This window comes from Salmo trutta, chromosome 1 (genome assembly GCF_901001165.1).
Source record: "Salmo trutta chromosome 1, fSalTru1.1, whole genome shotgun sequence".
NCBI classification, from domain to species: domain Eukaryota; kingdom Metazoa; phylum Chordata; class Actinopteri; order Salmoniformes; family Salmonidae; genus Salmo; species Salmo trutta.
The window spans coordinates 33,738,009-33,765,038 of NC_042957.1; the positions used below are offsets into that span (position 1 = coordinate 33,738,009).

Sequence of the window (27,030 nt, forward strand, 5' to 3'; positions counted from 1 at the left end):
TTCTCCTTCCAATAGGGCGCTTCCCCTTTAATTCCCAATTAAATAGCCAGCATCAGCTGCGCAAGAGAAACATGAATGATGATGTGTTCAACCCTCAGTTCTGAAGCTTCTCTCTTCCGTTTGTTGTGTTGCATTAAAAGTGTGCTTTGTGTAGCCTAATAGCAAGTTTTACCCAGGATCGGATCCACTCTTTGCGTCCGTGGACTACACCTTTCCGTTGGTTTTCGTGGCCTTTCTCCACTGGAGATCTGTCGGCGGATTGGCTTGTCTGACTGACCGACTGACTACGACCTTTTGTATACGGTATTTCATGTGTTTTGGTGTGATGTATACCGTGATGATTTATGTAGTTAGTTGTAGTTGAGGATTTACTAAGATGTGATACGCTTTATAGTTGTGTGGTAAAATATTTATTTTGATTGTATGATTGACACTGGGTTTATGAACGGACAAACATTGCGTCACTAAGGTCACTTGAGTTCCCTGAACTTGTTTACCGGGCTGGACTTTTTTTAGGCCCGAGGTACAGGACATTTCTGGAGGAACCAGAGCTGTTTAAAGCTCATTATTGTTATATTGTTGTGTGTGATCATTTATGTTGTTAATATAACCACGCAAAAGAATACAGTTGTTTTGTAAGTTCTTTCCAATGTTAAGGGTTTATGAAAAGTGTTTTTCCATCCTGACTTTTACATGAGTCCTTTGTATTGGTGTAGACTTGACCGACCAGATGGGACTCATTCCCTCCCAAACTTAAAAGAGAAACCAATATTTTCTCTGGTAGGCACAACCTACCTGGCACCCCTATAAATGATACCCTCAAGTCAAAACCGTTACAGTGCACACATTAAAACAGACAGTGGTCATCTGTTTCCACCTCTGTTAAAGTTTGCTTATGTTGGTACTATTATATAAACAATTTCTGAGCAAGAGCTTGACAGCAGTTACTGTACATGAGACTTGACAAAGCAAAACCTGTCTAGAGATGTCCAGTGTGTCATTTACAGTGCATATCAAGCTGCCATATTTATATAGAAATATCTAAGCGCATTGTTAATGGATATTTCACCAGTGTCCTTAAAATTTGTACTCTCACTAGACTAACTAGAGTTGAGCTCTTCCCTTGGATGCTGAGAAGAACACGTCCAATGGCGAGCTAGCGTTGCAGGCAGGGATCTCATAGGCTCCTAGACAGAGCCATCACCAGCCCTATCAGGATTAACAGAGTTGTGTGTCCAGATCCTCCTGAATTTGAGTTGGAAATCTTGATACGTCCTTCTACAGCTGGATGCACCTTCTTCCTCTCAGTAATGTAGCTGGCCACCACCGAAATGTCCATGTCACCTGTAAGAGAAACTATTTTCAATCCCCATGAACCAGTTAACAAACAATTTATCTGATAAGTAATAGTTGTGCAACAGAAAATGCTCAAGGGGTTCCTGTTCATAAGGAAGTAATGAGTCTGCAGAAAGGAGCTCAACCCTAGAGATACATTATCTGCGTCCCAAAAGGCACACTGGCCTATTCCTTATTTAATGCACTACTTTTGACCAGGGCTCTGGTCAAGACTAGTGGACTACAGGGTTGGGGTCAATTACATTTCAGATTGCAGACAATTCAGGAAGTACACTTAAATTATTTTAATGCTTTGAGGAAAATTTGGAATTTGGTTTACTTTCTGAATTGACCCCAATCCTGGTGCACTATACAGGGAATAGGGTGCCATTGGAGACAACCAGTGTTCTAATCTATTCAATTCTGTGAGCTCACCACTGTCATGTTTTAGCTTCTCCTCTTTGATCATGGAGAATCCGTCTCCTCCTTCCACCAGGTAGGAGGGCAGGACCACCTTGTATAGTCTGCTGTCGTCTAGTGGCTCATAGACAGGCACCCGGCAGTTCGTACAGAGCACACTGATACTCCTGGCACGCTCCCCTGGGGGCCTTGACATATCATACTCTACATGGAATCCTATTGAGATTATAGGAGTGAAATAAAGTCAGTCCAAAACACTTGTCCTCATTCCTCTCCATGTAGTTTGACTGAGAGGGAAAAGCAAAACGATAGTAAATTCAATGTTGATCCAAGATGGCGTAGCAGTCAATTGTCTTTGTCGTGTCCCTTGCATATCTTTTAAAAATATTTTCCTAAACCTCAACTTCTAAATACTTTCCTGCAACCCGCCTCACCCAATGTGGCGTGGATCTGTTTTTTTTTCTTTCTAAAGTATTTCTATTTCCTTCGGATCTGGAATCCCTCAACTGAAGCTAGCCAGCTAACTACCTACCAGCTATCAGTCAAACCACTGCTAGCGGTCATTAGCTAACCTTTAGCTTGGAGAGCTCTCGCCAGTTCCTACAACGCGACTCAAACCAGAGCATAACGGACGTATTTTTTTTTCTCTCCGTATCCCCGGATTCCTACCGCAAACTCGGAACATTTTCATCTGGATCTTCGCAACTAGCTAACCGCAATCCCGGGTGACTACTCCAATTTGTAAGTCGCTCTGGATAAGAGCGTCTGCTAAATGACTTAAATGTTAAATGTACTCCTGGCTCGCGTTTCCATCCCGGAGCAAGCACCAATTAGCCTGAAGCTAGCCCGGCTTGGGCTCCTGGGCTACCACCGAAGCCCACTCCTGGGCTACAATATCTGGACTCCTTCTACTGCCGGTACGGGGCACGGAACCCCGCTGATCCTCTACGACTGGAATACCGACATAATCTGCCCGAGGATTCCAACAGGCCCCTCAGGCGCGACATCAGCTGAAGGCCCATTCTGCTAACCGCGGCCTGCTAGCTACCTAGAGCTACTTGGAACCCTACTAATCCACGACTGGTCTATCGACGTCACCGCACAGAGGCAAAAACAGACTTACCTCCATCGCGATGTTTCCCAAAGGCTAATCTGCTAGCTTGCTTGCCCCGGTCTGCTAATCTGCTAGCCCCAGTCTGCTAATCTGCTAGCTTGCTAGCCCCGGTCTGCTAATCTGCTAGCTTGTTTGCACCGGCCTGCTAACTGTCTGAATCGCCGTGTCCCCAGCCAGCCCAACCACTCACTGGACTCATGTTCACTTGGCTACGCATGCCTCGTCCATTACTGTCCTGCTTAGTGATTACTGTCTTATTTCACTGTAGAGCCTCTAGCCCTGCTCAATATGCCTTAACCAACCATGTTCCACCTCCTTCATATGCAATGACATCACCTGGTTAACGTCTCTAGGGACTATATCTCTCTCATTACTCAATGCCTAGGTTTACCTCAAATGTACTCACATCCTACCTTTGCCTGTACACTATGCCTTGAATCTATGCTATCGTGCCCAGAAACCTGCTCCTTTTACTCTGTTCCGAACGTGCTAGACAGCCAGTTCGTTTAGCCGTACTCCCCACTCCCCAGGTGCTCTCATTTGTTGACTTCTGTAACCGTAAAAGCCTTGGTTTCATGCATGTTAACATTAGAAGCCTACTCCCGAAGTTTGTTTTACTTACTGCTTTAGCACACTCTGCCAACCCGGATGTCTTAGCCGTGTCTGAATCCTGGCTTAGGAAAACCACCAAAAACCCTGAAATCTCCATCCCTAACTATAACATTTTCCACCAAGATAGAATTGCCAAAGGGGGTGGTGTTGCAATCTACTGCAAAGAGCCTGCAGAGTTCTGTATTACTATCCAAGTCTGTACCCAAACAATTCGAGCTTCTACTTCTAAATATTCATCTTTCCAGAAACAAGTCTCACTCTTGCCGCTTGCTATAGACCTCCCTCTGCCCCCAGCTGCGCCCTCGACACCATATGTGAATTGATTGCCCACCCATCTATCTTCTGAGCTCGTGCTGCTAGGTGATCTAAACTTGGACATGCTTAACACCCCGGCCATCCTACAATCTAAGCTTGATGCCCTCAATCTCACACATTATCAATGAACCTACCAGGTACAACCCAAAATCTGTAAACACGGGCACCCTCATATCATCCTAACTAACTCGCCCTCTAAATACATCTCAGCGATCACTGCCTCATTGCCTGCATCCGTAATGGGTCTGCGACCAAACGACCACCTCATCACTGTCAAACGCTCCCAAAAACACTTCTGTGAGCAGGCCTTTCTAATCGACCTGGCCGGGGTATCCTGGAATGATATTGACGTCAGTAGAGGACGCCTGGTTATTCTTTAAAAGTGCCTTCCTCACCATCTTAAATAAGCATGCCCCATTAAAAAAAAATGTAGGACTAGGAATAGATATAGTCCTTGGTTCACTCCAGACCTGTCTGCCCTTGACCAGCACAAAAACATCCTGTGGCGTTCTGCATTAGCATCGAATAGCCCCCGTGATATGCAACTTTTCAGGGAAGTTAGGAACTAATATACACAGGCAGTTAGGAAAGCTAAGGCTAGCTTTTTCAAACAGGAATTTGCATCCTGTAGTACAAACTCAAAGTTCTGGGACACTGTAAAGTCCATGGAGAATAAGAGCACCTCCTTCCTCCCAGCTGCCCACTGCACTGAGGATAGGAAACTCTGTCACCACCGATAAATCCACTATAATTGAGAATTTCAAAAAGCATTTCTCTACGGCTGGCCATGCTTTCCACCTGGCTACCCCTACCCCGGTCAACTGCCCGCCACCCTCCACAGCAACCCGCCAAAGCCCCCACCATTTCTCCTTCACCCAAATCCAGATAGCTGATGTTCTGAAAGAGCTGCAAAATCTGGACCCCTACAAATCAGCTGGGCTAGACAATCTGGACCCTCTCAAATTCTGCCGAAATTGTTGCAACCCCTATTACTAGCCTGTTCAACCTCTTTCGTATCGTCTGAGATTCCCAAAGATTGGAAAGCTGCCGCAGTCATCCCCCTCTTCAAAGGGGGTGACACTCTAGACCCAAACTGCTACAGACCTATCTATCCTACCCTGTCTTTCTAAGGGTCTTCGAAAGCCAAGTGAAACAGATTACTGACCATTTCGAATCCCACCGTACCTTCTCCGCTATGCAATCTGGTTTCAGAGCTGGTCATGGGTGCACCTCAGCGCAAGGTCATGGGTGCACCTCAGCGCAAGGTCCAAAATGACATCATAACCGCCATTGATAAGAGACATTACTGTGCAGCCGTATTCATCGACCTGGCCAAGGCTTTCGAATCTGTCAATCACCACATTCTTATTGGCAGACTCAACAGCCTTGGTTGTTCAAATGATTGCCTCGCCTGGTTTACCAACTACTTCTCTGATAGAGTTCAGTGTGTCAAATCGGAGGGCCTGTTGTCCGGACCTCTGGCAGTCTCTATGGGGGTGCCACAGGGTTAAATTCTCGGGCCGACTCTCTTCTCTGTATACATCAATGATGTCGCTCTTGCTGCTGGTGATTCTCTGATCCACCTCTACGCAGACGACACCATTCTGTATACTTCTGGCCCCTCTTTGGACACTTAACTAACCTCCAGACGAGCTTCAATGCCATACAACTCTCCTTTCGTGGCCTCCAACAGCTCTTAAATGCAAGTAAAACTAAATGCATGCTATTCAATCGATCACTGCCCGCACCTGCATCACTACTCTGGACGGCTCTGACTTAGAATATGTGGACAACTGCAAATACCTAGGTGTCTGGTTAGACTGTAAACTCTCCTTTCAGACTCACATTAAGCATCTCCAATCCAAAATTAAATCTAGAATCGGCTTCCTATATCGCAACAAAGCATCCTTCACTCATGCTGCCAAACATGCCATCTTACCGATCCTCGACTTCGGCGATGTCATCTATAAAATGGCCTTCAACACTCTACTCAACAAATTGGATGCAGTCTCACAGTGCCATCCGTTTTGTCACCAAAGCCCCATACACTACCCACTGCAACCTGTATGCTCTCGTTGGTTGGCCCTCGCTTCATACTCGTCGCCAAACCCATTGGCTACAGGTTATTTACAAGTCTCTGCTAGGTAAAGCCCCGCCTTATCTCAGCTCACTGGTCACCATAGCAGCACCCACTCGTAGCACGCGCTCCAGCAGGTATATTTCACTGGTCACCCCCAAAGCCAATTCCTCCTTTGGTCGCATTTCCTCCCAGTTCTCTGCTGCCAATGACTGGAACGAACTGCAAAAATCACTGAAGCTGAAGACTCATATCTCCCTCACTAGCTTTAAGCACCAGCTGTCAGAGCAGCTCACAGATCACTGCACATAGCCCATCTATCTACCTCATCCCCATACTATATTTCATTTATCTTGCTCCTTTGCACCCCAGTATCTCTACTTGCACATTCATCTTCTGCACATCTATCAACTAGCCTACCTGGTTAAATAAAAAAAATGTAGGTGCACAGGTTCTTGGGGATAGATAGCTGGAGACAAGTACCTGATGTCAACTGGTTTAGGTCACATTTTGACCCTCTTTACCAATGAAAATGAAAGACTGATACCTGATACTTGAAGGAATTCCCCTGTGTTCCCTCCATATCTCCTGACAGAGTGCTCAAAAGCTTTCCTCAGAGTGGAGCCCTTCAGCTGCACCAGATCATAGGTGCCTCCAAATGGCAACACAGTAATCAGGTCTTCCATCGTGATGGAACCTAACAAAATACATTTCACTCAGTTTCCACATTGAGGGGAAAAAAAACCGGAACTGGCAAACACACAAGGCTAGTTTCTTGGACACAGATTAAGCCCAGTCCTGGACAACAAAAAACACAAGCTCAATGGAGAATCTCCATAGAATTTTCTGCTGTTGTCCAGGATTAATCTTAATCTGTATCCGGGAAACAGCCCCATAAAAGGCATACACACCATTTCGGCTGCGTTCATCTATGGATGACCGTATTGATCCCCCTTGGATGATGCAGGAGCTGACATGGTTCCACTGAAGCTCATCTGCATATTTAATGTTGTGGTGTACCTACAGCAAAATAACAGGATTTCATCAGTTGGCTTCTGACTGACCGAAAGGTACCAGGTTTGAGTAGCTGTCCTGGGTACTACTAACTCACCATAGCGTCGCAAATTAGGTTTCCCAGGTTGCATTCTCGGAACCTGCATTCTTCAAACGTTCCATTGAGATACACCAGGGTCTTCCCCACATACTGGGAGGAGTAATTTGCCAGGGCCTTTTTCCACTCATTTACGTCAGCAAGAATACTGGAGTCTGACAAGAGGAAATCATATGCAGTTACTGGGTTAATTCGGTGCCTTTTGAGAAGTGTAACTTGATTTCACCTCAATTTAACATTCGTTCATGATACATTTTTAAATGACATGTTTTCCCCATCTCAAGAGGTTAAATAAAATTACTATTGTAAGTGCCAATGATAAAGAAACTCGTGACACGGGGAATGGAAGCTTGTGTGCAACAGGGAGTGGCAATTGAATGCAAGCTTCACAAAACAGACAGATTTAAAACATTTCTAGCCTACGGGTACCCAGCTAGCAATGGATTTTTTTATATATATATAAAAATCTGCCCAAAACTAGACCTCTTCTGGGGGGCTGGAACTGATTGAGTCGGCCCAGAATTGGGTGTTGGACTTGGCCCGGAATCAAAATGAATGACTGCCCAGAATCGGCCCAAGTACATCGGGCCATTTCCATCTACTGGAATTCAGTCAACTTTGCCGGCATCTTACCAGAATTCCCCCAGAAGCGGCCTGATGCAAATTTAAATGAATGTATACAAAATTACCCAATTTAGTAATTTAAATTACTATTATACATTTTATCCACCCAAAAGAAAAAGTATGTCGGAGGAAACACCGTACACCTGGTGACCGTGTCAGCGTGCAAGCGCCTGGCCCGCCACAGGAGTCGCTACAGCATGATGGGACAAGGACATCCCGGCCGGCCAAACCCTCCCCTAACTCTGACGACTCTGGGCTAATTGTGCGTTGCCTCATGGGTCTCCCGGTCGTGGCCGGCACGGGTATCGAACTAGCATCTGTGGCAACGCAGTTTGCACTGCGATGCAGTGTCTTAGACCGCTCCCCCACTCGGGAGGCTCCAGCCACAAAGTTAATGCTTATCAATTGCCTTGCACAAAGTATCAAACTACTACTTAAACAGGACTCTTAAAGAAATTAATTTAAATGTTAATTGTATTTTTTGATCAAACATTGAGAATATTTATTTTTCTATTGAAATGTTATTTATATAAAGCAGCCCGTGTAATCATCTGCCAGAGAGTAGCCCCAATCGGCCCGAGACCCAAGTAATACAGTTGGGCCAGATAACTCACACTGTAATCGGCCCGAGTTCAAATCCCTGCATCCTAACCATAAGTAATACTGCCGAAGGCGGCCCAGACTCAGGCCGCAAGATATCGGCCGAGTCTGACTCTCAGCCGGAATCGGCCCAGATCCACTGTGCTAGCTGGGTAACTAGGTTGACGTGTTATGCTTGACCCGCTCAGTTTTCCACTAGAAAATGGCCAAAAAGAGAACTTGCTCACCTGCTTTTACTATGTGATTTGACTATTAGATGTTCAATGGAATAGTTACCTTTTTAAACGAGAGTTCAGATCACCTTAAAATAAGGGTCAGATGTAAATGAATCACTAATCACATGAAATAAATAGTAATCTTCAGAAGTGACTGTCGAAAAGAAATACCTAGGGCTTTACAATGATGGTGAAACTTGGAGACAGTGGATTAAAATCTTCCTAGAAGTGACAGGTTTGACGGATGCTGAATTTTGGCACTTTAGCAAGCCTTTTCAAATAAAAAATATTTATTGAGTTCTCCATGTGTCTAAAGTGCACTTCATTTAACAGAACAGGCTTTTAAAATTCAATATTGGTGCACAATTTCTACTTTAATAAAAGGTATTTTATTAGGATCCCCATTAGCTGTTGCAAATGCAGCAGCTACTCTTCCTAGGGTCCACACAAAACATAATACAGATCATGAGACAAGAACAGCTCATGGACAGAACTACATACATTTAAAAAAAAAAAGGCACATGTAGCCTACATATCAATGCATACACAAAATATCTAGGTCAAATAAGGGAGAGGCATTGGGCCGCGAGGTGTTGCTTTATCTTTTTTTTTTTTAAACCAGGTTTGCTGTTTATTTTGAGCAATATGAGATGGAAGGAAGTTCCATGGAATAAGGGCTCTATATAATACTGTACGTTTTTTAAAATTTGTTCTGGATTTGGGGACTGTGAAAAGACCCCTTGTGGCATGTCTGGTGGGATAAGTGTGTGTCAGAGCATTGTGTAAATTGACTATGCAAACAATTTGGGATTTTCAACACAATGTTTCTTATAAGAAGAGATGCAGTCAGTCTCTCCTCAACTCTTAGCCGAGAGAGACTGGCATGCATAGTATTAATATTAGCTCCTCAACAGCCACACCATGGATTACCAGATTCAGCTGAGGTCTAGCACTTAAGGAATGATTTGTACCAAATACAGTGCTCTTAGTTTTAGAGATGTTCAGGACCAGTTTATTACTGGCCACCCATTCCAAAACAGACTGCAACTCTAAGGGTTTCAGTAATTTCATTAGCTGTGGTTGCTGATGCATATGGTTGAATCATCAGCATGCATGGAGACACATGCTTTGTTTAATGCCAGTGGCAGGTCATTGGTAAAAATAGAAAAGCGTAGAGGGCCTAGAGAGCTGCCCTGCGGTACACCACACTTTACATGCTTGACATTAGAGACGCTTCCATTAAAGAAAACCCTTTGAGTTCCATTAGATATATTGCCATATTGTGGATTCAGAGCTGAGGTTGAAAAGCCATAGCACTTAAGTTCTCAACAGGTTATGGTCAATAATATCGAAGGCTGCACTGAAATCTAACAGTACAGCTCCCACAATCTTCTTAGCAATTTCTTTCAATCATCAGTCATTTGTGTCAGTGCAGTACATGTTGAGTGCCCTTCTCTATAAGCATGATGAAAGTCTGTTGTTAATTTGTTTACAGAGAAATAGCATTGTATTTGGTCAAACACTTTTTTTCCAACAGTTTGCTAAGAGCTGGCAGCAAGCCTATAGGTCTGCTGTTAGAACCGGTCAAGGCCGCTTTACCACTCTTGGGTTGCGGAATTACTTTGGCTTCCCTCCAGGCCTGAGGACAAATACTTTCCTCTAGGCTCAGATGAAAAATATGACAGATAGGAGTGGCTATAGAGTCAGCTACCATCCTCCGTAGCTTTCCATCTAAGTTGTCAATGCCAGGAGGTTTGTCATTATTGATCGTTAATTTTTCCACCTCTCCCACACTTGTACTGCTTTTCTTCCTTTTGTTTTTGTTATACATGAATATAATTGCTCACTGTTTGTCGTGGGCTTTTCCTGCCTAAGTTTGCCCACTTTGTCAATGAAATAATCATTAAAATAATTGCCAACATCAAATGGTTTTGTGATGAATAAGCCATCTGATTCAATGGAAGATGGAGTTGAATGTCTTTCTGCCCATAATTTCATTTAAAGTACTCAAGTTTTTTTTCCATCATTCATCTTGGCTTCATAATAGTTTCTTCTTTTTGTTGAGTTTAGTCATATCATTTCTCAATTTGCAGTAAGTAAGCCAGTCAGATGTACAGCCAGACTTATTAGCCACTCCTTTTGCCCCATCTCTTTCAACCATAGTTTTTCAATTCCTCATCAACCCACAGAGCCATCACAGTTCTACCAGTCAGTTTCTTAACAGGTGCATATTTATCAATAATTGGAAGTAATTTCATAAATTCATCAAGTGCAGCATCTGGATGCTCCTCATTAATCACATCAGACAAACAAATATTTCTAACATTATCCACATAAGAGTCACAGCAAAATCTTTTGTATGATCTCTTATACACCATTTTAGGCCCAGCTGTTGAAACTTTAGCTTTCCTGGATATAGCCACTATATTGTGATCACTGCATCCAATGGGTACGGATATAGCTTTAGAACAAAGTTCTACAGCATTAGTAAAAATGTGATCGATACATGTGGATGATCTTGTTCCTGTGGTGTTTGTAAACACCCTGGTAGGTTGATTAATAACCTGAACCAGATTACAGGCACTGGTTACAGTAAGAAGCCTCCTCTTGAGCGGACAGCTTGATGAAAACCAGTCAATATTCAGGTCCCCAAGAAAGTAGACGTCGCTGTTTACATACACTATCAAGCATTTCACACACATTATTTAGATACTGACTGTTAGCACTTGGTGGCCTATAGCAACACCCCAAAAGAAAAGGCTTTAGATGTGCCAAGTGAACCTGCAACCACAACACTTCAATAACACTTGACATAAGATCTTCTCTAAGCATTACAGGGATATGGCTCTGAATATATACAGCAACTCCTCCCCAGAAGCATTTCTGTCTTCTATAAATGTTATATCCTTGTTTTGCTACTGATGCATCAAATTAATTATCTAAGTGAGTCTCAGAAATGGCTAATATATGAATGTTATGACGTTAGCAAGTTATTGATTTCATGAACCTTATTTCTATGGCTACATATATTAATATGGGCTATTTTCAGTCTTTTCCTGGGTAGCTTATCGGAGATAGACATTAAAGGGACGCAAAAGGCACTAAATTCGTGGAACGACCCTACTATATAAAGTTGAATACTTCTATATATATGAATAAAAATGATACTGATAGTGGTACTGAAACTGACGTAGTATTCACGTTACAATTCTAATAAGTAGCAGATTGGTAACAGTGAACTCATGCTTCAGACACAGTGAAACGCATTCTCATTGAATTAGTAAATATGAAATAAAAGCATGAAGTAAAAGGTCAATGGTATGTATCCACAGTAATGTTCATAGAACAGTATCACCATGCTATACAGAGTCAAGAAAACCAAACTTGTTATTTTTACACTTACTTAACAAGTGATAAGATAACAGCAGCACTGTTGATGCAATCGGAAGTCCATTTCACTGTGTAGGTCCGAAACGGCACCCTATTTCCTATACTACTTTTGATAAGGGCCTATAGGGCTCTGTTCAAAAGTAGTGGACTATATACTGTAGAGAATAGGGTGCCATTTAAGACACACTTACTGGCAACTTCACCTCATGTTACTCAGTAGTACTGTACTCACCCTCTGGTACAGAGCTGTCCAGCAGGATGGGGTTGCCTGTAGACTGGACCACATTGCCAGCCTCATCAAATGTCACCTTGAGGTAACCCAGATATTTCCCAAAAGCAAAGGCCTGCACCACAGGGACGTCCCGCCCATCCTCTGATTTCACCATGACGGGGTAAGGACCTGCCGGAACCTCAGAGGAAGGTTTCTCTCCTATCGAAACAGTGAATGTAAACAATGGAATGAATGAATGATTTCTATATCAATCATCAGTTGCATTGTAATCATGCTTAAGAAAACAGCCTAGCAATTAAACAACACCTAAATAACTGTATTAATGCATTAAGATATAGACTGGGTTTCAATTAGCTGCTGTATAATGGAATGAATCTAGGCCATAGACTTCTTGGATTCTTATGTTCTTACTTTCCCACCACATCAGCCAAAACTACACTGACTTTACAGCCGGAATTACTAAACACAGGGCTTACTGTTTGTGGTTTAGTGAACTGTTCTAAAGTGTAGGCCTCACATCAAAGGGAATCCTTATAGCCATCAGAGTCCTCTCTTTTATAAAAAAAAAAGCAGCATAGGTACTGAACTTGCAAGCATGGGAACCAGCCAGTAGACTGATTCTAACCAATATGAATCATGGCTGCTGTTGTGGAAAAAGCTCAGCAGAGCACAAGCTAAACTGGGGCTACATCCCAAATGGCACCCTAATCTCTTTGTAGGGAGTGCCATTTGGGACGCACAAAAAACAAAAGGCCAGGATCGGCATCAGGTAAGACAGGTGGCAGATACTCATTGTTCCAGCTTTTTGATATTGCACTAATTAAGGATGTGGATGGCCTCAAATCACAGACCAAGAGCTGCTGAGGCATAAAGTAATATACTGCCTGTGTGGCAAAAACAGCATGGTGTGGTTGTTGGTTGAGCTATTAGTAAGCCTTCTTCCTTCAGGACTGAAGGCAGAATGTATGTGCTTTGGTTGGACATAAAACATGCTGTTGTTGTTGTTTTGGAGTTTCTTTGGTGCTGTGGTTAGAGTGAGACCGCTGATGCTTCCAATTATATTTCCAGTCTGTTTTTTGTTACTTGATTTCATGGTTGGATTGCTTGTAAGGAAGGAAAAATGAAGACAGCCAGGGACACAGGGACACATGCATGTTCAGTTCGGGAATCAACTGTAGGTTCCACAATTCCTTACAAAAACTTATGACAGTTAAAAATATGGTGTTCGGATGAAATACAATCTCTACTATGATTGTAACCTCGTCCCCAAGCTCAGAGAGAGCCCTGGCTGGCAGATGAAATTACTATGATTTTAAGTATTAAACAAAAGTAGTCTGTGGTAAACAACGCATACCGTACCTGTGTACAGAAATGTGTTGCTGTGTCCTCCAATGACCACATCCACACCCTTCACCCTTTTAGCTATTTCTTTGTCCGTAACGAAGCCAGAGTGACCGAGGGCGATGATCTTGTTGACCCCCAGGGTGATGAGTTTGTCGACCTGGGGCTGAAGGGCATCAATCTCATCCTCAAACACTAAGTTAGGTCCTGCAACAGAATGAGGAACAAAAATACATTTTATAATCAGGGAAATTATTCAAATGTTTCCCAAACTCAGTCCTCAGGACCCCAAGTGGTGCACATTTTGTTTTTTTGCCCTAACACTACACGGCTGATTCAAATGATCAAAGCTTGGCAATTAGTTCATTATTTGAATCAGCTGTGTAGTGCTATGGCAAAAAACTAAACGTGCACCACTTGCGGTCCCGACGACCGAGTCTGAGAAACCCTGATCTAGAGGAAGGCATTATTAAAATCAGTGTAAATATTGGAAGCAAACATGAAGTAACCTGGACAGAGCGATCAATATGGATTATTGTGACGAGAGTAGGAGAGGAGCGAATGCATGAATATGAAGCTGAATAGAGGGAGAATAAAAGGATTGAGGAGAGAAGGAAAATACATTAAGAGAGGGGGGGAGGAAGGAGGATGTAGAGAAGCTAAAACTTCAATCAAGTCAAAACATAATTGTACCGGTTTGTGACAGGGCAGGTGTTTCCTTTGAAGTGTATCCAACCACGCCCACTTTCTGAGAGCCGACATCAAATATCTTATATGGGAAATAAAGACCGCTGATGTGTGGGGCAAGTGTGTCATCTGCTTTGATGTTAGCACTGAGGACTGTGCAATTCACCTCCTGGAGAAATGGCTTGATAAGTCCCTCCACGTTATTGTCAAACTCATGATTCCCCAGAGCCTATAAAGTTACAAACAAAGGCAAAGGTAAACCACAATATTTCCCGATTAACAATGTTCAACCAACCATACTGTTCTGGTGTTATTGTGCTGCCAAGTCCATTTTAGATGAGTTTATCTAATGTTTTTCTTCATCTAATTGCTACGTAAGTGCATGTCCACAAACAACCGATGGAAAGAAAAAAAAAATCTATTTGTTTTATACATGACTAATTAGCGTCCTCCTGGGGTAGGCTTCCTGACCATATTATGAATATGGCTTCAATTATTCCCAGCCGGTGTCACACTGAGAATTGAAGACCTTTGTCTGGACTAGTCTTGTCCACTACGTTGACACCTTGCTCCAGGCTACTTGTCCCTTGTACGTCACAGATGAATACACCGGAGTACCCTATCCCTAAAGACCCAACGGAAAATATATCTCTACACACCAAGGTGCACCCCAAATGGCACCCTGTTCTTATTCTCTTTATAGTGTACTACTTTTAACAAAAAGGGCCCTGGTCAAACGTAGTGCACTGTATAGCGCAGGGTACTCAACTCTTACCCTATGAGGTCCGGAGCCTGCTGGTTTTCTGTTCTACCTGATAATTAAATCAAATCAAACTTTGTCACATGCGCCGAATACAACAAGTGTAGACATTACCGTGAAATGCCTACAGTTCAAGAAGAGTTAAGAAAATATTTACCAAATAAACTAAAGTAAAATAATACATTTTAAAAAGTAACAAAATAACAATAACAAGGCTATATATAGGCGGTACTGTAACCAAGTCAGTGTGCGGGGGTACAGGTTAGTTGAGGTAATTTGTACATGTAGATAGGGGTGAAGTGACTGTGCATAGATAATAAACTTTGAGTAGCAGCAATGTACAAAACAAATGGGGGGGGGGGGGGGGGGGGGGGTCAATATAAATAGTCTGGTGGCCATTTGATTAATTGTTCAACAGTCTTATGGCTTGGGGGTAAAAGCTGTTAAGGAGCCTTTTGGTCCTAGACTTGGCGCTCCGGTACCGCTTGCCGTGTGGTAGCAGAGAAAACAGTCTATGACTTGGGTGACTGGAGTCTTTGACAATTTTATGGGCTTTCCTCTGACACCGCCTATTATATAGGTCCTGGATGGCAGGAAGCTTGGCCCCAGTGATGTACTGGGCCGTACGCACTACCCTCTGTAGCGCCTTACGGTCAGATGCCTAGCAGTTGTCATTCCAGGCGGTGATGCAACCGGTCAGGATGCTCTCGATGGTGCAGCTGTAGAACTTTTTGAAGATCTGGGGTCCCATGCCAAGTCTTTTCAGTCTCCTGAGGTGAAAAAGGTTTTGTTGTGCCCTCTTCATGACTGTCTTGGTATGTTTGGACCATGATAAGTTCCTTGGTGTCCACATCACCAACGAACTGAAGCTCGCAACCTGCTCCACTACAGCCCCGTCAATGAGAATGTGGGCCTGTTCGGCTCGCCTTTTCCTGTAGTCCACGATCAGCTCCTTTTGTCTTGCTCACATTGAGGAAGAGGTTGTTGTCCTGGCAACACACTGCCAGTTCTCTGACCTCCTCCCTATAGGCTGTCTCATCGTTATCGGTGATCAGGCCTACCACTGTTGTGTCGTCAGCAAACTTAATGATGGTGTTGGAGTCGTGCTTGGCCACGCAGTCGTGGGTGAACAGGGAGTACAGGAGGGGCCCCAGTACTGAGGATCAGCGTGGCAGACGTGTTGTTGCCTACCCTTATCACCTGTGGGCGGCCCGTCAGGAAGTCCCGGATCCAGTTGAAGAGGGAGGTGTTTAGTCCCAGGGTCCTTGCTTAGTGATGAGCTTTGTGGCCACTATGGTGTTGACCGCTGAGCTGTAGTCAATGAACAGCATTCTCACATAGGTGTTCCTTTTGTCCAGGTGGGAGAGTGTGGAGTGCGATTGAGATTGTGTCATCTGTTGGGGCGGTATGCGAATTGGAGTGGTTCTAGGGTATCCGGGAGGATGCTGTTGATGTGAGCCATGACCAACCTTTCAAAGCACTTCAAGGCTACCGACATGAGTGCTACGGGGTGGTAATCATTTAGGCAGGTTACCTTAGCTTCCTTCGGCACAGGAACTATGGTGGTCTGCTTGAAACATGTAGATATTACAGACTCTGTCAGGGAGAGGTTGAAAATGTCAATGAAGACACTTGCCAGTTGGTCCGCGCATGCTTTGAGTACACGTCCTGGTAATGCTTTTGGCCCCGCAGCTTTGTGAATGTTGACCTGTTTGAAGCTCTTGCTCACATCGGCTACCGAGAGTCTTATGACACAGTCGTCCGGAACAGCTGGTGCTCTCATGCATGCGTCAGTGTTGCTTGCCTCGAAGCGAGCATAAAAGGCATTTAGCTCGTCTGATAGGTTTGTGTCACTGGGCAGCTCGCATCTGGATTTCCCTTTGTAGTCCTTAATAGTTTTCAAGCCCTGCCACATCCGACAAGCGTCAGAGCCGGTGTAGTAAGATTCAATCTTAATCCTGTATTGACGCTTTGCCTGTTTGATGGTTCATCTGAGGGCGTAGTGGGATTTCTTATAATTGTCCGGATTAGTGTCCCGCTCCTTGAAAGTGGCAGCTATAGCCTTTAGCTCGATGCGGATGTTTCCTGTAATCCATGGCTTCTAGTTGGGTTATGTACGTACAGTCACTGTGGGGACAACGCACTTGTTGATTCCCGGGACCACCCATGTGTAGAATTTATGCAAAACAGTCCTGTAGTGTAGCATCCACATCATCTGACCACTTCCGTATTGAGTGAGTCACTGGTACTTCCTGCTTTAGTTTTTGCTTGTAAACAGGAATCAGGATAGAATTATGGTCATATTTCCAAATGGAGGGCGGGAGAGAGCTTTTTATGCATCTCTGTGTGTGGAGTAAAGGTGGTCTAGAGTTTTTTTTCCTCTGGGTGCACATGTGACATGCTGGTAAAACTGATTTAAGTTTCCCTGCATTAAAGTCACACCCATCCCACCCGCGTTAGAAGTTCAAAATGAGAACGTGTAGGCCAGGGCTCTTCAACCCTGTTCCTGGAAAACTAACGTCCTATAGGGCTGTGGTCCAAACACTTAAGACACACCCACTTACCCTCGCCTTATGCCCTTGGGGGAATCTCCATCGCCATCTTGGAGGGTGGTCCAAATGATTAGCCAAGCAAGGGAAGTTTGCAACGTAAGCCCCTCAGCCCTCGTTTTCAGTCGGCTTTGCGAGTGTACAATTATGTTCACTCCGGGCCTGAAACGTCCCATAATTCAATTCGCGACAATTGTATATCCGCTAAGAAATGTCTGCGAAAACTTAAAAACAACATCAATGGAGAAGTCAACATGCAAGTGTAAGTAAAAACGAATGCCAATAAGTTAGAAATGTTGCTACTATGTAATAAGTTTGTTTGTTTATCTTTTGGAAGGTGTAGAAATAAAACAATTTTCCTTCTTCAGAAGTTCCAACTGGGCAGGCTAAAATCAGTTAGCTAATTAATTTGCTAGTTATCATAGATATTAATAATTATATATTTAATATAAGTAGACATGCACTCATAATTGACTGTTGCGCAAGTTACCAGTGGCTGAAAACACAATCAGAGGGATGAACGAGTGACGAATTTCCGGCCAAGGGTGGTCCATTTAAAAATAATTCCTTCCTTCCTCGCCACTTGCGAGCGGTGTATACTCTTCAAACGTCATGAAACGTCATCAGAAGTGTCCACTTAATTTGAGGGCTGAGGGGATAGGGGGTGTCTTTTAAATGTTTGGAAAGAAACCTAGGTTTTTACTCCAACCCTAATTAAGCACACCTGATACTAATAATTAGCTGGTTGATAAACTCAACTGGGGTTGGAGCAAAAAACCTACAGGAGGGAAGCTCTGCAGGTTGGGAATCCCTGGTGTAGGCTATATAAACTCAGCAAAAAAAGTAACGTCCTCTCACTGTCAACTGTGTTTACTTTCAGCAAACTTAACATGTGTAAATATTTGTATCAACATAACAAGATTCAACAACTGAGACAAACTGAACAAGTTCACAGACATGTGCCCAACAGAAATGGAATAATGTGTCCCTGAACAAAGGGGGGGTCAAAATCAAAAGTAACAGTCAGTATCTGGTGTGGCCACCAGCTGCATTAAGTACTGCAGTGCATCTCCTCCTTGTCGACTGCACCAGATTTGCCAGTTCTTGCTGTGAGATGTATCGCCACTCTTCCACCCAGGCACCTGCAAGTTCCCGGACATTTCTGGGGGGAATGGCCCTAGCCCTCACCCTACGATCCAACAGGTCCCAGACGTGCTCAATGGGATTGAGATCCGGGCTCTTCGCTGGCCATGGCAGAATACTGACATTCCTGTCTTGCAGGAAATCACGCACAGAACGAGCAGTATGGCTGGTGGCATTGTCATGCTGGAGGGTCATGTCAGGATGAGCCTGCAGGAAGGGTACCACGTGAGGGAAGAGGATGTCTTCCCTGTAACGCACAGCGTTGAGATTGCCTACAATGACAACTAGCTCAGTCCGATGATGCTGTGACACACCACCCCAGACCATGACAGACCCTCCACCTCCAAATCGATCCCGCTCCAGAGTACAGGCCTCGGTGTAACGCTCATTCAGATAAAACCGCGACTCATCAGTGAAGAGCACTTTTTGCCAGTCCTGTCTGGTCCATCGATGGTGGGTTTGTGCCCATAGGCGACGTTGTTGCGGGTGATGTCTGGTGAGGACCTGCCTTACACCAGGCCTACAAGCACTGAGTCCAGCCTCTCAGCATATTGCGGAAAGTCTGAGAACTGATGGAGGGATTGTGCGTTCCTGGTGTAACTTGGGCAGTTGTTGTTGCCATCCTGTATCTGTCCCGCAGGTGTGACGTTTGGATGTACCGATCCTGTGCAGGTGTTGTTACATGTGGTCTGCCACTGCGAGGACGATGTCCGTCCTGTCTCCCTGTAGCGCTGTCTTAGGCGTCTCACAGTACGGACATTGCAATTTATTGCCCTGGCCACATCTGCAGTCCTCATGCCTCCTTGCAGCATCCTAAGGCACATTCACGCAGATGAGCAGGGACCCTGGGCATCTTTCTTTTTCAGAGTCAGTAGAAAGGCCTCTTTAGTGTCCTAAGTTTTCATAACTGTGACCTTAATTGCCTACCGTCTGTGAGCTGTTAGTGTCTTAACTACCATTCCACAGGTGCATGTTCATTAATTGTTTATGGTTCGTTGAACAAGCATGGGAAACAGTGTTTAAACCCTTTACAATGAAGATCTGTGAAGTTATTTGGATTTTTAAGAATTTCAGGGTCCTGAAAAAGGACGTTTCTTTTTTTGCTGAGTTTAGAAATAATGATGCTCAAATTTAAAATCATGACAAAAAGGTCCAATGCAGCTGTTTTTATGTCATTATAAAATCATTTCTGGGTAACAATTAAGTACCTTACAGTGATTGTTTTCAATTAAAATGGTCTAAAATAAACAAAAATAGCTTCTTAGCAAAGGGCAATTTCTCAAGCAAGAATTTTGCTAGGACTGTCTGGCAGTGGTCTGAGTGGGTAGGGAAAAACTGAAAATTAGCTTTTATTGTCAGGGGTTTATAACTCTTTTTTATTGGTCTATTAACTGATTTACCGCAGGGTGATGTCACCATGGATGGCCAAAACTCCATCCCACCAAAACTGGCAGAAATGTCAGGCAGCCTTTTCAAACAGCTCTTACACTGAAAGGGGATTACCATCATTTTCACAATATTATTCCAACCTCATAGTGTGGAAATATGTGTAAAACACATCACAGTTGACTGCACTGGGCCTAAGAGTTTAGTTGGTTAAAAGTGCTAATTGATCTCCACTAGTAAACTGTCTTAGATATAGTATGATTGGAAAAAAACATGAAAATATATCCAAGCCTAACCATCATGCAATATTGTATGGGAAAAATATGTTTACAATGTTTTAAAGGTCTAATATTATAAAAAGCGTGTAAAGCTCAAAGACCAGCACCACGGGTGACCACTTCTCTCGGCTTGTGTAAGACATTCCCGCATTTTGGCCCTTTGTCCCGCATCCCACAATCAAACATTTTATCAACAAATTGAATTCCACAAAAAATAATGAATACAAAATATAAAAACATATTACAGCATGTGAATCGCAAATCATTTCCCAAGTGATTCCTGAACAATTCATCAACGTTCTGAGACCAAAATGGCAGCCGTCATTTAACAGTCCTGTCAAATTGTATTTTCCTCAGTACAAACATGAAACTTGGACTGAGTAGGCCAACAGCAGATAAATTCAGAGGGCTGTATAATTAGCTATTTAGAAATGTACACTCACAAAAAGAATGATAAAATCAACTCAGTTTTTCAAAACAAGTGTTTCCTTAAATTACTACTAATGCAAGTTTGTTGAGCAAGAAAAAACAATTGAGAAGAGGTCAATTTGCCCCGTATTTCATTCAACATTCCAACCCATCTCTTGCAGTCACATTGCGCTTAGAATTTTTTTTAGAAACTGGGTTGTTCCAGCGCTGAATGCTGATTGACTGACAGCTGTGGCATAACAGACCATATACCACTGGTATGACAAAACATGTATTTTTACTGCTCTAATTACATTAGTAACCCGTTTATAATAGCAATAAGGCACCTTGGGGGTTTGTGGTATATGGCTAAGGGCTGTATCCAGGCACTGTCGTGTTTGAGAACAGCCCTTAGCCATGGTATATTTGCCATATACCACATATTGTATATTGGCCGTATATTGCTTAAATATATCATAAGGATGTGGTACTGGTCATGTTGAGAACCCTGAATGACATAGGTATGTGGAGCCAAACAGGACCAGAACATCTAGTGCGTTCTCAGTTAGGCAGGAGACAGCTTCCCCTGCTGTAGAACAACCCAGAACTGTGTGCTTGCCTCAAAGTATCTTGCTTCAATCAGTTTATTCCAGTTCAGAATAAAAATGACTTGTATTTTGACAGCAACGTTTCCAACCTAGACTTGTTTTCAACAATAATTTCTACAGCAAGATGTACAGTAGGCCCGATCATTTTTCATCTTCATCTGTACTGTTACTTAAGGTTGAACTATCAGTAGCTAGCTTGCTTTGCCTAACGTTTAGCTATTAGCTGTGTACAAGGCCAGAGGATTGTTTGAAAGAGAAACTCACATATACTACTGAGATAGTACTCCCTTATTTCTGCTTATCATCACCTTTTATAAAATGACAATAATGCCTTGCTAGCTGACTTACTTTTCCACTGTCGAAACACTGTTTCCTGAAGCATTCTGCCCTGTTCTGAAAGAATTCCCTAGGTATACCGCCATACTGTGGATGTTTGGTCTGGACGTGTCGTGATAGGAATTTGTTCCATTATGATTGACTAATTAAGTTACTAAGCACTTCCCCGCACAAATCACATTGAGGGAGCTCCTCCTTAATTCTCAGTTTGTATGAGAGAGAAACTCATCGGTGTATTGGCTTTTCATGACGATTGAGCTCAGTCAGAACTTGTTACTAGCGTGAGTCCATTTGGCGAGTGGGAATGATAAGTCAGTGCAGTGTTGCCAACTCATTTTCAGGGTAAATTGCTAGAGGCAGGATGATTTGTTGCTAAAAGTTGCAAAATGGCGTTGTGATGTCATTGCGTGATAACGTAAAACTGCGTCATTTTGTAGTTACACAATAACGTTACTCAACTTGACTGGCCATCTCCGCAAATAATATGTTTTGACGTTTGTTCAGGTACAGACTCCCACTCTTTTCTGTACAATTTTGATTGAGACCTGTTGATTGATGTTGTAAGTTCTGTTCAAGATCAAACATTCGTGACTAACTATATTCATTGGGTTTGGCTCGTCGAACCCCTACAACTGCTGCTGCAGTCAGCCAACAATGATTTGCAATTTACTGAAATTGCTGCTGGCCTGCTGTAGACGTCACTCACAATGCACTTTTGCAGCCAGGCACGTGTGTCGTGACAGAGAAAATCGTTTTTGTCATTTAGATGGAAAATGCGTGCATTTTAGCGTTTGAGTCACTTTTCAAAAGTTGCAAAAACTTCCAAATACATTTTTAAAAGTAGCTACATTTGTTCCTAGGTGCTGTTTGGAAAAAAAAAAAAAAAAAAGTTTCCAGGGTAGTCTGAAAAGTTGCTAAATTGGCATCACTGAGTCAGTGGCTGACAGCGCATCATCTGCTGTTGAACGACAGCGCTGAGTGATCTTCAAGAAAACTCCAGGAAAAAATATCTGGTAAACCGAGAAGCACACCCGCAGCTGCCAAACTGAGCAGAGACCGCTGCTAAGCAGTGAGCGCACTACACTGAGCAAATTCCTCAGTTGCACTTGACTAAATAATTATACATGTACTCTGACACGTCGCGACCCACCATTAACAGGTCCGCGACCCATACTCTAAGAAAGGCTGCGTTAGAGACTTTTCCAATCGTTGTTGAGATCTGATATTCTGCGGCTAAACTATACGCTTGGAGATGACAGTTAGGCCTAACAATAATACAAAACGCGTGCTTGTGACGAAGAGCTACCGAAGTAAGTAACTGAAAGATAGTGTACAAGGTAATTTCTTCAAACTTGTGAGGGTAGAGGGTAGCTAATTAGTTGATCATTCAACATATTTTCCGCTACTTCACTCAATCCCGTTTTAAAAAGGATCATTTCCTAATTGTTTTACATTCCCTTACACCAACCAGAAAATGTTTCCTTGGCCACATATTTCTAGATTTTCATAAAACAGCCACACATGTGGTCAAGATTCTGCGTCACCAAATGTTGCCCGAGGTATTTGAGTAGGCTTGTCTTGGTGCGCTTCAATTAGCTCGTTCAAAACAGCTGAGCAGGGGTAGCGTCGCTCCGCCACTTCTCACAATAGTGGTCCTTTAGTAAAGTTTGATCAAAGCTGAATCAATGTCTTGGAATATCATAATGATTCATTAGTATTCTACATATCGGATACAAACATAACAGCATAGTATAACGTTACTGTTACACCAAAAACACCACCTCATTTGTTATGAAATTTTAGGATGCTTAGCTAGATAGCTGAATAGTAAAATATATATATGGCCAAAACTTAACAGCGCGCGTCACTGAGCAGAATGTGCTTTTATTGAAATAAAATACTGGAAGTTTAAAACCATCTGCTCTAATTTGCTCACAAATTCTAAATGCAGATATTCCCATGCAGATGCAGTTTGGACGTTTCACCGTAAAACGTGAAAAATTATCATTCACGATTGACAGTGATGATGGCCTATTTTGAAATAGTGGTACAGAGAAATGTCGTGCCTAATCATCCTGTTGTTCCGCATTTGGGTATTTGAAATGTGATCACCCAGAGAGCATCCTCCGTCATGAAATGATACAGTCGCCCACATTAATATTCTACTGGAATGATGTAAACTGCTTACCATCGCATCGTAGCCAAGTTTATTCATAAAATATGCAGCCTCGGCTCCCTTATATACATTAAACCAAACGGTTCCCTGAAATTGGTCGCCTGCGTCCAGCAGCATCACGTTCTTCTCTCGGCTCCGGATCTCCTGTATTTTCGTAAACCTCCTTGCCACACCGGCAAAACACGGAGGCTTGGTGCATTTGCCGTAACTGTTGCTCGTCTCCTCAACCCTTGCGTGGACGTCGTTGGTATGAAGCAGGGTGAGTTCCCACGCGTCTACAGTAGAAAACAGACTACAGATGCAGAGGTAGAATAAAAGACACTTCATAGACTCACTCACTCCCATCTTGTCGTTGACAGCGCACTGTATTAGAACACAGACGTTCACCCGTACATTGACTGCACCAGAAGGCGTGGACACAAGAAGGGGTGTTCTTCTCCAATCGTATCATATCATTTACATGGGTTGGTTTAGGTGTTTACACTGTGTAGTAACTTGACAAGGAATGCCCACACGCAATTCAAAATGACTTTCAACCTAATAAATAAAAGGTGTACAGCCATGTACAAACACAGCAAAGTGATACAGCCCACTCAACCATGCATTGAACAGTTACAACTCTGGGTGATGACATCAAATGGGAAAGGTCAAGGCCAATGCCAATAATAACCATGAACACATGAATAGTCGTCATACTATATTGCAGGTAAATACAATAACATATTCAATGTAATTATTTATATAGTGTCCACACTATAACACTTCTCCCCCCTTAATTTCAATCCCCCTGTGAGAAAAGAACATGATTAACAAGTAAACCCCATCAGTGTTTTCTTTTCAACATTTTAGAACTTCTGTTAGTGTTACTGTAAATGTAAACAAACAAAAATTGACAGTCCTTATTTCTTTTCAATTAAGTCTGCTGTTCCAAACAAACACTAACACCACAAGCGTCTTCGTCTCAACTACAGCGTTAGTCTTTCAGGAGGCTCGTGACCACGCTGTGATCTGCGCAGTACTCCTGGTGTGCAACGAGACACAGGTAAGGCGTGTCCCAGTGGAGCTGGGTCTGAGGGCACAGGAGCGGGTTGGGTGTTTGTTAGAGGAAGTCCATCACCCTCTGCAAGAACCACTGAATTCCCCTGTTCCTCATGAACTGTTTCCTGTGGGGTTTCCACTTGTATACTACCACCCGCAGCTGTTCCGTCTGAAAACATGGCATTCTCTTTGTCATAGCGCAGGCGAATGTGGTCCTGGTGTCTGCGCATGAGTCAACCATCAGTCATTTTGACCACAAAGGAGACTGGGCCACTCTGACTCAGAATGGTACTTGGCAACCAACGTCGGCTGCTTGTGAAGTTGCGGATGTAGACCGTGTCATTGGGTTTTAACTGTCTCTCCCTCACGAGGTGGTCATGTCTCTTTTTTTGTTTCTCCTGCTTCCATTCCACTTGTGCTTTGATGTCCGGACATAGTAGATCCAGGTGAGCTTTTGGCTTTCTGCCCATCAATATCTCAGCTGGAGCCTGTCCTGTTGTTGTTTGTGGTATGACATGGTACTGGAACAAGAACTGAGAGAGCTTAGTTGTAATGGTTCCCTCAGTCATCTTTTTGAGCCCCTCTTTCAGTGTCTGCACCGCCTGCTCCTCTAAGCTGCTCGAGGCCGGATGAAACGGCGCGCTGTGGACATGGCGAATCCCGTTTTTCCGCATGAATTCTTGGAACAAATCACAGGTAAAGGTGGCGTTGTCGGACACGAGAGTCAAGCAGACCATGGGTTACAAACACCTGCCGAAGCTTTTCGATGGTTGTGGTCGCTGTGATGTTGCTCATAATGTGAGCCTCCAGCCACTTGGAGTGCGCATCCACCATGACAAGGAACATGTGGCCCACAAAAGGGCCTGCAAAGTCTATGTGCAGCTTGGACCATGGGCGATCAGGCCACTCACACAGATGTTGATCTGGCACTCAGAACATGATTTCACTTTGTTTTCTATTTCCTGATCCATGTTAGGCCACCAGATGTAAAATCTGGCTAAACTTTTAATCCGGGAGGCATCCGGGTGAGCCTCATGGACCTCATCCATGACTTGTGAATGGCCAGGGGGTGGAACAACCACTCTGGACCCCCAGAGTATGCAGTCATCCTGCACATTTAGCTCAGTTTTGCACTTGGCATAAGGTCTCAGTCCATAATCCTCTATTACAGGAGGCCAGCCTTGCATAAGGAATCTTTGCACTTGGGCCTGGATAGGATCCCGGTCTGTCCATTGTTTGATCTGTTTGAAATTTACAGGTGAGTTTGACAATCTCTCCATTAGGAAAATTGTCTCGGGAGGCACCACAGTATCTCTGGCAGCGTGAGACGGCTGAACGCATCTGCATTTGCATTGTCCTTCCCCACTCTGTACACGATAGTGTGCTGGTAAGCTGACAGTATGATGGCCCAGCACTGTATCCTTGCTGAAGCCATGGGAGGAATGCATCTTGATTCACTGAAAAGGCTCATCAGTGGTTGGTGGTCAGTGCATATGGTGAAATGACGACCGTAGAGGTACTGATAGAAACATTTCACAGCAAAAACTATGGCCAGACCTTCCTTGTCTAACTGTGAATAACCCTTCTCAGCACTCGTCAGCGTGCGTGTGACGAATCCAATGGGTTTCTCTGACCAATCCTCCATCTGATGAGAGAGTACTGCCCCGACGCCATAGGGCGAGGTGTCACATGACAGAATGATCTCTTTGTCTTGGTCAAAATGAACCAGCAGTTGGGCTGATTGTAGTAGTGCTTTCACTTCCTTTAAAGCTTTCTCTTGAGCTGGCACCCACTTTCATTTACAGTCTTTGTGGAGCAGCTGATAAAGTGGAGTCAACACTGTTGACCGCTCCGGGAGGAACTTACCATAATAGTTCACCATGCCCAGGAACGACCTGAGCTTAGACACGTTCTTGGGATTTGGAGCATCCTTGATTGCCCTGACTTTGTCCTCCACAGGACACAGACCCTGCACTGTGATAGTGTGACCTAGGGATGTCACTCTGTGCTTGGAATGTGCACTTACTACGCTTCAGGTGCAGCCCTGCCTTGGAGAATCTCTCTAACACCTGATCCAGATGGTGGAGGTGCTCCTCCTCTGTAACCAGGATGTTGTCCAGGTACACTGCTACATGAGGGATCCCCTGCAGCAGATTGTCCATTGTCCTCTGGAAAATGGCTGGACTGGATGCCAATCCGAAAACCAAGCGGTTGTAGCTGAACAAGCCTTTGTGCGTGTTGACTGTGACTTCGTTGCTGTGAACTTGCCTTGCCC

At 43.7% G+C, this 27,030-nt stretch overlaps 1 protein-coding gene across 1 annotated transcript; it reads right to left on the bottom strand.

Moving 5' to 3' along the window:
• Positions 1-865: 865 nt before the first annotated feature.
• LOC115194538 (5'-nucleotidase) lies at positions 866-25,909 on the bottom strand. The gene is made up of 9 exons (XM_029754296.1): positions 23,730-25,909; positions 14,080-14,302; positions 13,405-13,593; positions 12,046-12,243; positions 6,985-7,139; positions 6,785-6,893; positions 6,421-6,570; positions 1,771-1,971; positions 866-1,344 (listed from the first exon to the last, which is right to left on the bottom strand). Exons 1-9 carry the CDS (start codon positions 24,060-24,062, stop codon positions 1,178-1,180), a joined length of 1,725 nt encoding a protein of 574 aa, XP_029610156.1. The 5' UTR covers positions 24,063-25,909; the 3' UTR covers positions 866-1,177.
• Between the last annotated feature and the right edge of the window lie 1,121 nt (positions 25,910-27,030).